Consider the following 13,351-nt stretch of genomic DNA (forward strand, 5'->3'; position numbering starts at 1 on the left):
GATTGGCCCGCCAACGACCCTCCGATGCCTAAGTCAGTAAAGGAGATAACATATAAGGAGGAAAGGAAAAAAGATAGAGGAGGGGAACTTAACTTCTTGTTACTTATAAGAGTATATAGTTCTAGATGTTCTCGACTTCGTAATACGTCATGCCCACTCTGTCTCGGGGGTATCGACATAATGGTGATGAAAGCTAGAGTACCTGTTGCGTTAGGAAAAACTAGATAGCAAAAATTATTCGGGTGTTCAAAAATGGTACAGTTTTAGGTGTGTCGCATTCCAACTTCTTGGGATGGGTGTGCCATCTCTGTCGACCAACTCGTATGCACCATGTCCTGCTCGTCTCACGATCCAGTAGGGACCTTCCCATGTCGGGGCCAATTTGCCGTGTCGAGGATCCTTTTTGTTTGGGAAGACCTTGCGTAGGACCCAATCTCCCTGCTGAAATACTCGAACCCTCACATTCTTGTTGTAGCTGTTTGCAACTGCTTGTTGGTAGGACGCCATCCTAACCAACGCTGCTTCTCTGAGTTCGTCGACATTATCGATGTCGTGAGCCAAGACTGAGTCGTTCGTTCCTGGAGCCATGAAACTACTTCTTGCTGTGGGAAGCTCGACTTCGGGAGGAATGACTGCGTCGCAACCGAAGACTAAGGAGAAAGTAGTGTGATTGGTTGTCGTCTTGGGTGTCGTCCTGTCGGCCCAGAGGATCATAGGTAACTCGTCTGCCCATCTCCCTTTGGCGTCATCGAGGCGCTTTTTGAGGTTGTTGATGATGATTTTGTTGCTTGACTCGGGTTGGCCGTTTGCTTGAGGATATCTTGGTGTTGAGGTGTTGAGGTGATGTTATATCTACTGCAGAATTTCTTGGTTTTGTTGCTGATAAACTGAGAACCGTTGTCGCAGACGATCTCGGTCGGGATGCCGAACCGACTAAGGATATTTCGCTTGATGAACGAGATGACTTCAGTATCTTGAACTCGCTTGAAAGCTTCTGCTTCGATCCATTTGGAGAAGTAGTCAGTCATTGCCAACATGAAGACGCGCTGCCCTGATGATTCTGGTAAGGTTCCCACTATGTCCATCCCCCATTTCATGAAGGGCCAAGGGGACAAGATAGGGTGGAGTACTTCACAAGGTTGGTGAGAGATGGATGCGAACTGCTGGCAGAAGTCACACTTCATAGCAAAGGTGATTGCATCCTTCTTCATGGTGGGCCAGAAATATCCCATGGTCAGGGTTTTGTGGGCCAAGCTTCTTCCTCCGACGTGGTTTCCACACTCACCATCGTGTATGTTGCGCAATGTCGACCCGATCTCGTCATAATCTAGGCATCTCAGGTATGGTCCTGCAACCGATTTTCTAAACAATACTCCATGGATGAGGATGAATCTAGAGGTTTTCATGCGGAAGGACTTTTCGTGGGTGACTCCAGGTGGGATGGTATTGTGTTTGAGCCAGTGTAGGTAGGGATCGTGCCCTGGAGGCGTTTGAGTGGGTTGGGACTTCTCACTGATGGGTAGGTTATCTTTGGTGATGGCCGGATACATTAGGTGGACTACGGGGATGGAGGTGAGTTTAGGTTTGATGTTTAAGCCGAGATTGGCTAAGGCGTCAGCCTGGGTGTTATGATCTCTTGGTATCTGTTGTAAGGTGCATGAGTCGAACTTGTTCACGAGCCTTTTTTCTATTTCCAAGTAGGCCTGCATCTTCGAGTCCTTTGCTGCATACGAACCATTAATCTGACTGATAATCAATAAAGAGTCACAACGTACCTCAAGTCGGTGGATGTTCATGTCGAGTGCTAATGATAATCCCAGGATCAAAGCTTCGTACTCCGCCTCGTTGTTGGTGGCTTTGAACTCCCAACAGACAGACTGTACTATAGTGTCCCCTTGTGGCGATTTTAGCACGATGCCGAGGCCTGTCCCCCGTATATTTGAGGAGTCGTCGGTGTGTAAAGTCCATGTTGATGAGGATCCACTGTCGGTTAGTATGTTGACTTCACGGTCGACTTCGAGTTGGAGGCTCGGGCTGGAGTCAGCCACAAAATCGGCTAGGGATTGCGACTTGATGGCTGTGCGAGATTCGTACCTGATGGCATTCAAAATAAGGACGTAATTTAACGGAAGCAAGAACTAGTGCAAGGGCAAGTTTTTCGAGATGAGAGTACCTTGTTTCGGCGCTAAGCAAAGACTTACTGATGTAATAAACAGGTAGCTGCTTCCCGTCTTCTTCTCATACTAATACTGCACTGATGGTTGATCGTGACCGCAAGGTACACCTATAATTCTTCGTTGTCTTTTGGTTTGGACAACAGCGGAGGGTTCGACAGGTATTGCTTGAGTTATTGCAACGCGGCTTCGTGGCGGTCGGTCCAGCTGAACTTCTCATTCTTCCTGAGGATGTCGTAGAACAATTTATGAGCACTCGTGCTTAACGGTCATTTCTTGTCAAAGAGGTTCCTTGGGGATACGCATTTTGTGATGTCCTTGATTGTGTTTGGGATCGTGCTCATAAGTGCGAGCGATCTTTGTAGTGGTGTGCTACTCTTAACAAAGCCGTGAGGTGCGACTTTCAGTAAAGAAATTGGCAATTCTCGAGTCGAATGGATACGGCAAGGTCCTATAGAAGTCAGAGCTGTTTTTGGGCCTGGGCTCATCTTCGGCGCTCAGGCCTGGGCGTCAGAAATAATTCACGCCCAGGTGGGGCGTTGAAAATGTTATTTGGGCTGGTCTTTTGATGACACAGTTGGCCTGTTCTTCGTTCGTTTATTGCACTTGGAAATTCTACGTATTCTCTTCTCTTTTGTTTTTTCCTTTATTATTTTTTTTTGGAACGTAGAATTTTATTGGAGATCACAATGAGTTTAGTGATCGTGATGATTTCTCGAGAAGCCGTAGCCGATTGGTGGACTACGGTGTTTGTCGCTTTGGGGCGATTACTTAAAGGAACTGTCGCTCTTAAGGCCTACAGTTATTGCAATAGTTGGGCGAGTCTATATGGCCCGAGGAACATACCTTGAGGCGTAAGACTTTGATCGCGTATATATTTTTTCCTTTTGAATGCGTTCGTGAATTTTCGATACTTAGAATGATGATATGTATGTGCGAACGAGCGTTCATAGAATGGTCGTCGCGTGCGGTTGTGAGGGGGTCGAAAAAGCACGAGGCTAATGCGTGACCTCGTCCCTCGTGGGCGTGACGTTTCTTTTTGTCAAATTAAGTGTAATTGGATTTCCTGTGAGTTTACACCCAATTGACTAGTAATATAGGAGTCGCCATTCAGTTTTTAACGACAATGAGAAAAACTGACAAAACCCGGTTATCGTGACATAAAGGGAGTGCAATTATGTTTGACCACGACGGTCATAGGTTCCCTTGTGATCCCTGGTGTGGGGAACCCGCAAGGTAGAGATTGAGGGTTCGGGGGACTGTAACTACCGAGAGGAGTACTCGATCTTCGATAACTCCAGAGGCAGGATATCCTTACTAGCTCAGCATAAATAATTGAAGGGACATGCGTTAACTATTAAACTAATCTGAATTGATTTTAGCAATATGCAACACATAATACTAGATCGATCGTGATTATCTGGTTTAGATTGATTTAAGGGACCTAGCATGATAGTCCAATTTCCCAAGATATCATCTTTATTAGGCGTGATAGAACAATCAGATTTAATAGTTTAACAGTTTTATAAAAGGGCGTGGAAAGCTATTAAATCATGCGAAGGGACACATTACGACACACCCTTGAGAGGTGCGTCACGGTTCTCAGAAAACTAACCACTTTGGCTTTGCTATTTCTCCTTTTATTTAACGAATCTCAAGTTTCTGGGCTTAATTCTTGAGCTACAAGGGACAGGATACGTTATGTTCGATTTTTGGATCGATTGCGACAGAACGCGGGATCAATTTCGCAGCGTGAGGCTTAGGCTTAGGGGTTGGAGTCAATACTCAGAATATGAATTGTGTGTTTGTTTCACGTCGAATTTGGGGCTATATTTATAGAAAAGAGTTCGTGGAAAGATAGAATTTTAGAGCTCTAATCCAAGAAGAATTAGGAAAGACACGTACCTAGGTAATTTCAGCGCCCAGGGTTGGGCCCCGAAGATTTCGGCGCCCAGAGCCAGGCGTTGAAAATAGGATCTGGGCCATATTTCCTTGTTAGATTTGGACTCGTGGAATACGGAGTCTTTGAGACTTATCCGAGTCTTTTAGTGCGTATTATCGCTACGGCGACTAAGGACCTGCGCGGTTAGTGGCGCAAACCCCGCCGGCTAAAGATGGCGAGCTTGTCCGCCGAGGGTGGACACCCCGTCCGATAGAAGTGGACGAATATGTTTTGAAATTTGAAAATAAGGACCTACGCGGTTTGTGACGTAGACCCCGCCGGCTGAAGATGGCGAGCCTGTCCGCTAAGGGTGGACACCCCGTCCGGTAGAAGTGGACGAATCTATTTTGCAATTTGTTTGTTGTTTTTTTTTTAAAATAAGGACCTACGCGGTTTGTGACGTAGACCCCGCCGGCTGAAGATGGCGAGCCTGTTTTTTTGTTTTGAAGATTTTTTTTCGAAAACTGAGGACCTGCGCGATTAGTAACGCAGACCCCGCCGGCTGTAGATGGCGAGCCTATTTTGAACTTCTTACTTTCTTTTCATTTTGCCTATATATATAAAAAAGGCTTTTGTGATTACAACCTGTTGGTGGGTCGCAATATTTCCTGATTAGGTGTGTCCTATAAGTGGGCCCACATTGTGTATTTTTTTTGTTAGCTGGATTTTACAACACCGTTTTTTCGCGGGAAAGAAATATCAAGACAACGGATAGCTTACACAAAGAGGGGAGTCACGCGTGCCCCGACAGCGAATATTCGCTGTCTGGGAAGCATTTTCAGCGCCCAGCTCTGGGCCCGAGAATTTCTAACACCCAGAGCTGGGCGTTGAAAATGCAAAGGGGAGACTGGTCTTTAAAAGACGCGACCGTCTCCTTCCTTTCCCATTTCCACCATTTTTGCTCAAACTTCTTCTCCTCTTACTGATTTTTTCGCTCGTTTTCTTCATTTTTCTTCACGAATTCTACTCCAAATCACTTCCTAATCTTCCCAATGTAAGTAATTTTCAGCAATTTTGAGCTTTTTTGTCAATTTATAGCATTTTTTTAAAGTGTTCTTGAGCTTGAAATTGATTTGGGGTTTTCTGATTTTTTGCCCCTTTCTTTCAATTAGATAGTTGAAAATGTTCTGCATGACATGTTAATTAGTTTGTGCATGTTAATTTTCGCAAGTATGTTGGTTTTTGTTGAATTTGGACATATTTATACTAGCCCTCAAGTGTACCTACGTTTCTAGTATTTTCTTGCAATGTAGGTGTTCTTGGTATGTTGCTTGCGTTACTCATAATTCATGAGTGACAAATTATAGAAGAATTTCGATTTTGCTGGAGTTAATTTTTTTGTTTAGGGAATTTTTGCTCAATATGAACTTAATACAATGCTTTTAGGGAACAAAAATTGTATGACTCCATTTCATGAGAGGAATGCACTCTTTAGGGATTGGTGTGAGTGCCAATTTTATTAAAGGTATAATGCCTTATTGTTGTATCGTTGACCAGCATGTCTGACGAGTCGTCACTGCCCTCTAGCGGCCACACGGAGTGCGGCATGACGCGTCAGTCCACTGGCGCGGGACCCCTATGGGTGGGTCCTGAGTACTACGACGGTCGGGACCTGCACTACGACCTGGAGCATCACGTGACCACCCGCCTGTAGGTTATGATACACTGACAAAACATAAATCATGCGGAAAAACCTTAATGGCAGGAAACATATTATTTACACATAATCATTTAGCATAATTTAGGAGCATACACTTTGTAGCGTGCCCTCCCTAGCTGCGCCCGAACCGAACAAGAACAAGTCTTTAGGACTCCAAATGTCGTCCCTCCGTAGATAGTCCACAGTACGTCCGGATCCGCCTCAAGTTAGACCAACTAGAATCGCCCTTAAGGTTACTAGGAATTTCGGCTATTGTGTTTGCAAGTGTATGGCTGATTTTTCTTTCAAAAACTTACCTTTAGAATAATTCAATCCCGTGTATATAAATTATGACCCTAGGCTCTTATTTATAGAGGTATCGAAAGGGAATTGGAATCCTAGTAGGATACGAATTAATTAAACTTAGAATCCTATAAGAACTCTAATTAATTAATTTATCCCTTTAGGAATAGGAATTTAATCATATACCAAATCCTAATAGTTTTAGGAATCGTGCATGAACACAAACACACACACGCACGGCAGCCACAAGGGCCGCCCATGCGCGTGCGTGCGAGCAGCAGCCCACGCCACGAGGCCCACACAGCCGTGGCCTTGGCGCGCGCTGGGCCTGCCTTGCGGTGGGCCTGGGCGCTGCCTTGGCTGGGCGTGTGGCGAGCGTTTTGGCTTGCTGGGCGATGGCCCGGCTTCGTGCTGGGCCTTCGTCCGGCAGGCCTCGTCCGATGCTAATTCGTACGATACGCTTCCGATTAAATTCCCGGTTCCGGAATTCATTTCCGATACGAACAATATTTAATATTTCCGATTCCGGAATTACTTTCCATTTCGAACAAATATTTAATATTTCCGTTTCCGGAATTATTTTCTGATTCCGATAATATTTCCAATTCTGACAATATTTCCGTTTCCGGCAATATTTCTGATTCCGGCAATATTTCCATTTCCGATTAATATTTTCCGATACGTACCATGTTTCCGTTTCCGGCAACATCTACGACTTGGATAATATTTATATTTCCGATACGATCCATATTTCTGTTTCCGGCAATATCATCGTTTCCGGAGTATTCACTTTCTTGTGACGATCTCAGCTCCCACTGAAACCAAGATCCGTCGATTCCGAATATCCATAGATGGAGTATTTAATGCTATTAAATACTTGATCCGTTTACGTACTATTTGTGTGACCCTACGGGTTCAGTCAAGAGTAAGCTGTGGATTAATATCATTAATTCCACTTGAACTGAAGCGGCCTCTAGCTAGGCATTCAGCTCACTTGATCTCACTGAATTATTAACTTGTTAATTAATACTGAACTGCATTTATTAGACTTAACATTGAATGCATACTTGGACCAAGGGCATTATTTCCTTAAGTCTCCCACTTGTCCTTAGGGACAAGTGTGCATTTCCTAATTCCTTTGTCGCTCGATGCTTGCTCTTGAACATAAGGTAAGAGTTGTCATCCTTATTATGTCCAGAGGTGTTTCTCGGTTTCAGAGTGCAACTGATCAAATAAACAGATAATCATAGCCTATGATTCATCCGAGCACGACCATGCATTTCACAGTTTCTAGCTCTCCGAGTGGCGTTGTACAACTTTTAGCATCTCATCCCGATTTATGGGAGGACAATCCCAATCTTGCGATCTTGAGATTAGACTTCGTTTGATAGGTGATTACCTGAGCGTTGCCTTTAGAACCTCCTTTTACGGTGCGACGGTTGGTCAACGTCAAACACTAGTAGAAAAAACCCTTATTGCAGCGGGCTTTTAGACCCCTGTTGCAGCGTACATCGTATGCTGCAACTGGGGGGCCTGCAACAAGTCTGAACTTGTTGCAGCGTACAAGTTCGCTGCAAAAAGTGATTTGTTGCAGCGGGCTTTTAGATGTACGCTGCAACAAGTGCCAAAAAATTGGCAAAATTTTGGACTTGTTGCAGCGTACATATATATGTACGCTGCAAAAAGACTCAACTTTTTGCAGCGTACATTTATTTGTACGCTGCAACAAGTCTGAATTACTCAATTTTTTGCAGCGTACATTTATTTGTACGATGCAACAAGTCTGAATTTTGCGAAATTTTTTTCCCTTGTTGCAGCGTACAACATATATGTACGCTGCAAAAAAGCACTTTTGGCGGGAAAATTCTAATTTTGTTTAGGGATACCTAGAGTGCCTTGCACCAAATATAGAAACCTGTCAAAACAATAATAGAATAACGCAACCTGTTTAACAAATATAAAAACAACAACTAGAGTTTTGTATATATCCCAAAACCAAAAGTGCACATACCGATACATTTAAATATATTTACGTTCCAATTTCAACGTACGCATACATTTTAACATAAAAGATTGTTCTATCACATCTAAACCAACACGATCAAGCGCCCTCAGGTCAATAATAAATACTTGGTGGTAAAAAACTTCGCCCATTGCTCACGAACCACATCAATTTCCTCACTAGCATAAGGCGCAGTCCTCGGAGTATAGACCTTACAAAAACAAAAAATTGATGGAGCATTAAATCGATTAAATGCAAATGAAATGTCACATTTTAACATTCAAGCAACTAATGACAATGTATTAATAGTCTAGAATACGAATCAATTAGTTACTTAATTACCTCATCTAGCCGGCCTTCATAGTCATGTTGTAACGTGACTATCTCTAACATGAACTTCATAACGTAATAGCCACACTCAGTTCCGCCGATTTGTTGAGCACACTGATTAAGAAACATAATACTTTATCTTGCAAGGCCAATAATTAATAAAAACAAAGCAAAAAGCTAATTAAGAAACATGTTATACCTCTATATGAATGGGTTTACACGACTTAAAACTCGTTTTATTCGGACAATGCCCACCATTGCACTTGTACACTTGGTATGCCCTAGAAAATTAACGAAACACGGGTACTCATGAATATGATTTTGGCTTAGGTTTCTTAAAGACTAATGTAATTTGTAAGAAAAAGAACTTACAAACTCAAGATTCCCCATGCATAATCTGTTCGACGTGGATCTCTAGCAGAATCGAAAATATATACATAACCTCTACATAGGTCCATCACGTATAAATTCCAATGATTTCTGTATAATTTATAAATGATATATTAAATATTTAATAACAATAATAATTAATATTTTATATGAAACTTATATAATATAACACACTTACTCTTGATTATATGGGATTAAAAACCAATTAGTTAGGTTAGGATTACCCATCTTCTCCTTTTCAATTTCAGCTTGGAAAATGTTTTTCAAATACATTGTTGGCGCTCCAGGGTCGGCCTTGATTCTAGTGCTTGACATAATCTCGGGACAAATGAACGAAATCCGAGACATTTCAAATGATTTGGCATGATCGTGCAATAAACAGCTACAAAATAAACAAGATTACACTATTAAGATCGATAAAGAGAAAAAACTTCAAAGAAATAATAGTTATATTAACAACAATAAAACATTTAATTACAATATGTAGACTTGGATCGCTGAAATGTTTAAGCACGCCCCGCGAAGGAACTCTCCTATATCAGACGCAGTTATGTATGTTTCTTGATCAAAATCCAAGTGCCAAACTGAGGCCGCCAATGGGATGGTAGTAGTATCATATATATCATCAGGCGCCGAAGTCATGATAAACTGCAAGTATTTGCATGACGGGCCAAGACCTTGAATTGCATCGTGTACAAGTCCCGCTTTCTTGTTTTGGTGGTTGATTCTTGTGTTTTACGATCACAACTACCCACGACCTCTAAGTTGGACTTAGGCTTAGAATTCGACTTCTTTGGATGCGAAAATTCCTATAACAATAGTCAATTAACATTAGTCATGTAATAAAAATCAAATGAGTTCTTAGGTTCTTTAGTTCAAATTTGGGAGCGAAAATGTCATTTTAGCTCAATATATGACCTATAACGACCCAACGAGCCTTAAATGTGCATAAATAGGTTCGAATGAGTTTTAGAAACTTAAAACTATGCATATTAGTCATGTAAGAAGAATCAAATGAGTCCTTAGGTTCTTTAGTTCAAATTTGGGAGCGAAAATGTCATTTTAGCTCAATATATGACCTATAACGACCCAACGAGCCTTAAATGTGCATAAATAGGTTCGAATGAGTTTTAGAAACTAAAACTATGCATATTAGTCATGTAATAAGAATCAAATGAGTCCTTAGGTTCTTTAGTTCAAATTTGGGAGCGAAAATGTCATTTTAGCTCAATATATGACCTATAACGACCCAACGAGCCTTAAATGTGCATAATTAGGTTCGAATGAGTTTTAGAAACTTAAAACTATGCATATTAGTCGTGTAATAAGAATCAAATGAGTCCTTAGGTTCTTTAGTTCAAATTTGGGAGCGAAAATGTCATTTTAGCTCAATATATGACCTATAACGACCCAACGAGCCTTAAATGTGCATAATTAGGTTCGAATGAGTTTTAGAAACTTAAAACTATGCATATTAGTCGTGTAATAAGAATCAAATGAGTCCTTAGGTTCTTTAGTTCAAAGTTGGGAGCGGAAATGTCATTTTAGGTTCGAATGAGTTTTAGAGGGTTTACCTTGGATGGTAAGTCTGTTGTCTTCTTTTGGGCCGCTAACACCGTTGTCTTTTTCTTGGAGCTACCATCCCTCTCTTTAGAAACATTAGACTTGGACTTCTTTTTAGGAGGTGAAGTACAATCCTTTAAAATTCAACAAAAACAAGAGTAGGTAAGATGTCGAATGTGCTTGCGTGAACATATACATTCTAAACAATAAAACATATATACCTCGCCGTCTTCGAAAATCACTAAGTGTATGGGCCATTGCACAAAACTACCCAGAGCACCGCCTAAGTTAGTGAAACCATCTCCCGTAGGTACCGGAAGAATATCATCAACATGTCCGTCGTAAACAAAATCAACTTGGACTTTATAGTGACCAGGCTTCATCGATGTAAAATGTTGGGGCAATGCACCATCTGAGGGTTGTACCATACCATCCGCCACGACAATGTTGTTGCCTGAAACTTTATCCTCAAGGGCAAGACGACATGGAGTCCTTTCCTTCATAAACAAAGGTTTCAATGCAACTTTGTAAGTGATACAGATTATTAAGTAAATGTCAACTAAAAACATAAAAGGATCAAGCAACTATGTTAAAAAAGAGTGACTACGTTGTACCTTTAGCTCGCGTGGTTGCGGCACTAAGATGTGACGAGTGGTTCTTGTAGCACTAACATCAAGGTCAACTCTGGCAGAATCATTTAAGTGGAGGTCATCAGGTATCGGGGTAGAAATGGAGTTTAGTTGTCCTGTTTTTAACAAGGTGCTTAGTTGCTTTTGGAGGGCCTCTGCCACCCTTTTCTCTACCCTTTTCTCTAATTCACCTTCAAACTCCTTTTTCACAGAAGCTCTGATTGATTCGTAATTTTCTGATGAAGCTTCACCATGGTCACTTCTACTATGTCGAATACACGGACCGAAAGCCTTTTTGATACCAACCATGCCACCTGTTCCCTTGACACGCCCACGATGATCTTTTTTCCCTATAGCTTTAGTGAGGGCATCCTCACCCTGTTCGAAAGAAAGATTTCCTTTTTCCTCTTCTGCGATGTACTCTAACTGCCAATTAGGAAAGTAAAATTACTTTATATTCTCTAATCAAAGCAAGTAAATATTAATTAATTATCGCTACTTACAGCTTTTGTTGCGATTTCAACAACTTCTGTATCGTTCGGGTCAATTTCCCACTTTCCCTCTTTATTTTGTACTTGATGGGCCAAAATCCACTCCTTTGATCTGTATTTTCTAACTCTATTAACATTTGAGGTCACTGATGAGTTCACCGAGGAGCTACTCGAGATAGGTAAAGCTGCATCTGGTGGAAGTCGTCCATCCTTTATCCAATCTAGTCGCTTTCTATTATAACCCTTTTGGCCGGTGCGATGTGGGTTCTTGTTGCATGATGCACTTTTCCTCGCCTTTTCACTACGAAGCTGTCAAAGACAACATAAAAAGATGGAAATAAATGTTTTTTCTGATAACTTTTTGTCCTAGAACCAATGTCAGTTTGCTACATGAAAAACTCTTTAAGGACAAGTTAAAGAAATATTATCATTACCAATGACTCTGGCAGGAAATAATGTTTAACAAAAGTCTTCCAATCATCCTCTGTGATATGGTTGTAGACATCCCAAGGCATCTTGTTTGTTTGATTTTTTGACTTCTTTTCCTTCATAGTTATCCATCGGCGCACCAACTTGCTCTTGAAACAACTAAATCGTTTCGCCACACAAGAATGAAAATATTTCTCCCTCGAATGATTAAAATCATCAGTAATGTGGAACATAAGCTGTTAATAATTAAAAAAAGTTAGATTATAAAAATAGTATTTAAATCAAATTAAATAATCCCTAAAATATACAAATCAAGTTAATATCCAATGCTTACCTTAGTCTCCTCCCAAAACCCCTTCTTGATTTGCTCATCTACCTTTGGATATAATGGGACGTTAATATTAATTCTAGTAGCACAACTCCCAACTTGCTTCCCGTATTCATGAGACCATTGTCCATCGGGGACATTATATACATTATACTCAAGGAACATAGGCTTAGCGACTTTAACACCTTTTGACGGACCACGACCTTTAATGGTCTTTGTAATCGTACTAACATCTTGTGATTCGTCACCCGTTGTGGGAGTCTTGCCACCTTCTGATTCATGCCTAACAACAATTTGGTTTTCATTCATCGTACCTATGTTGTTCCTGTATCAAGTAAAACATACAGAAGAGTGGTTACAAAATGTGCGCGCAGCAGCAAATCAGTGCTCTAGCATACAGAAGGATATCAGATCAGTGCAGATATCACAGATCAGATCAGCACTGATCAGTGCAGATCAGATCAGCACTGATCTGCACTGATCAGATCAGCACAGATCAGCACAGATCAGTGCTAATCAGATCTGCACTCAGAATATCAACCCTCCATATACAGAGAAGAAAGGGGTTACTGGTAACAAAATAATGGTTAAAAATACCCAAAAAGCATTGTGAACTGACTCAGAAATATTTTAGTAGTGTTGTACAGGATAAAGACATAATAAACCAAATAGTCATCAGTAAGCAGGTTCAATTGCTGCTGAAGTAGTTAACAATGCTAGCAAGAATATTGTACGGAGGAAGACCATATACCAGAATTTAACTAATAGTCCGGTCAAGTATTATGAAGACTTCAAAGCTTTCTAAGTAAATCTAGTGTATATAGCTTATAATGCTCTTGCATTATAGAGCCTATATAGTGCTCCTATTTTTACTGAGCAAAGAATGGATACAACACTAAAGTTCACATTAGCAGTCCAGGAGGTTACTTACAGGTTGTAATCTGGGCCAGGCCAGCCCAATCCATTTAATTTCGACCCGGATCATTAAGATTGTTAATATGACCTGGCCCGGTGCAACTTATTTAACTTCGCCCCAGCCCGGCCCTAACACGGCCCAATGAACAGGTCTACTTACAACTTACAAGGAAAGGGTTGTAGACAAGAATGGTAGAGCACAGAATCTTCTGGAGG

General features: G+C 41.3%; 1 protein-coding gene across 1 annotated transcript; it reads right to left on the bottom strand.

The window, feature by feature from the left end:
* Nucleotides 1-9,418: 9,418 nt before the first annotated feature.
* Nucleotides 9,419-12,411, bottom strand: LOC110788823 (uncharacterized). Its single transcript, XM_056833887.1, has 6 exons — nt 11,898-12,411; nt 11,476-11,772; nt 10,958-11,398; nt 10,565-10,840; nt 10,355-10,477; nt 9,419-9,589 (listed from the first exon to the last, which is right to left on the bottom strand). Exons 1-6 carry the CDS (start codon nt 12,123-12,125, stop codon nt 9,419-9,421), a joined length of 1,536 nt encoding a protein of 511 aa, XP_056689865.1. The 5' UTR covers nt 12,126-12,411.
* Between the last annotated feature and the right edge of the window lie 940 nt (nt 12,412-13,351).

The sequence above is a fragment of the Spinacia oleracea genome, chromosome 1 (genome assembly GCF_020520425.1).
Source record: "Spinacia oleracea cultivar Varoflay chromosome 1, BTI_SOV_V1, whole genome shotgun sequence".
Lineage (NCBI taxonomy): Eukaryota > Viridiplantae > Streptophyta > Magnoliopsida > Caryophyllales > Amaranthaceae > Spinacia > Spinacia oleracea.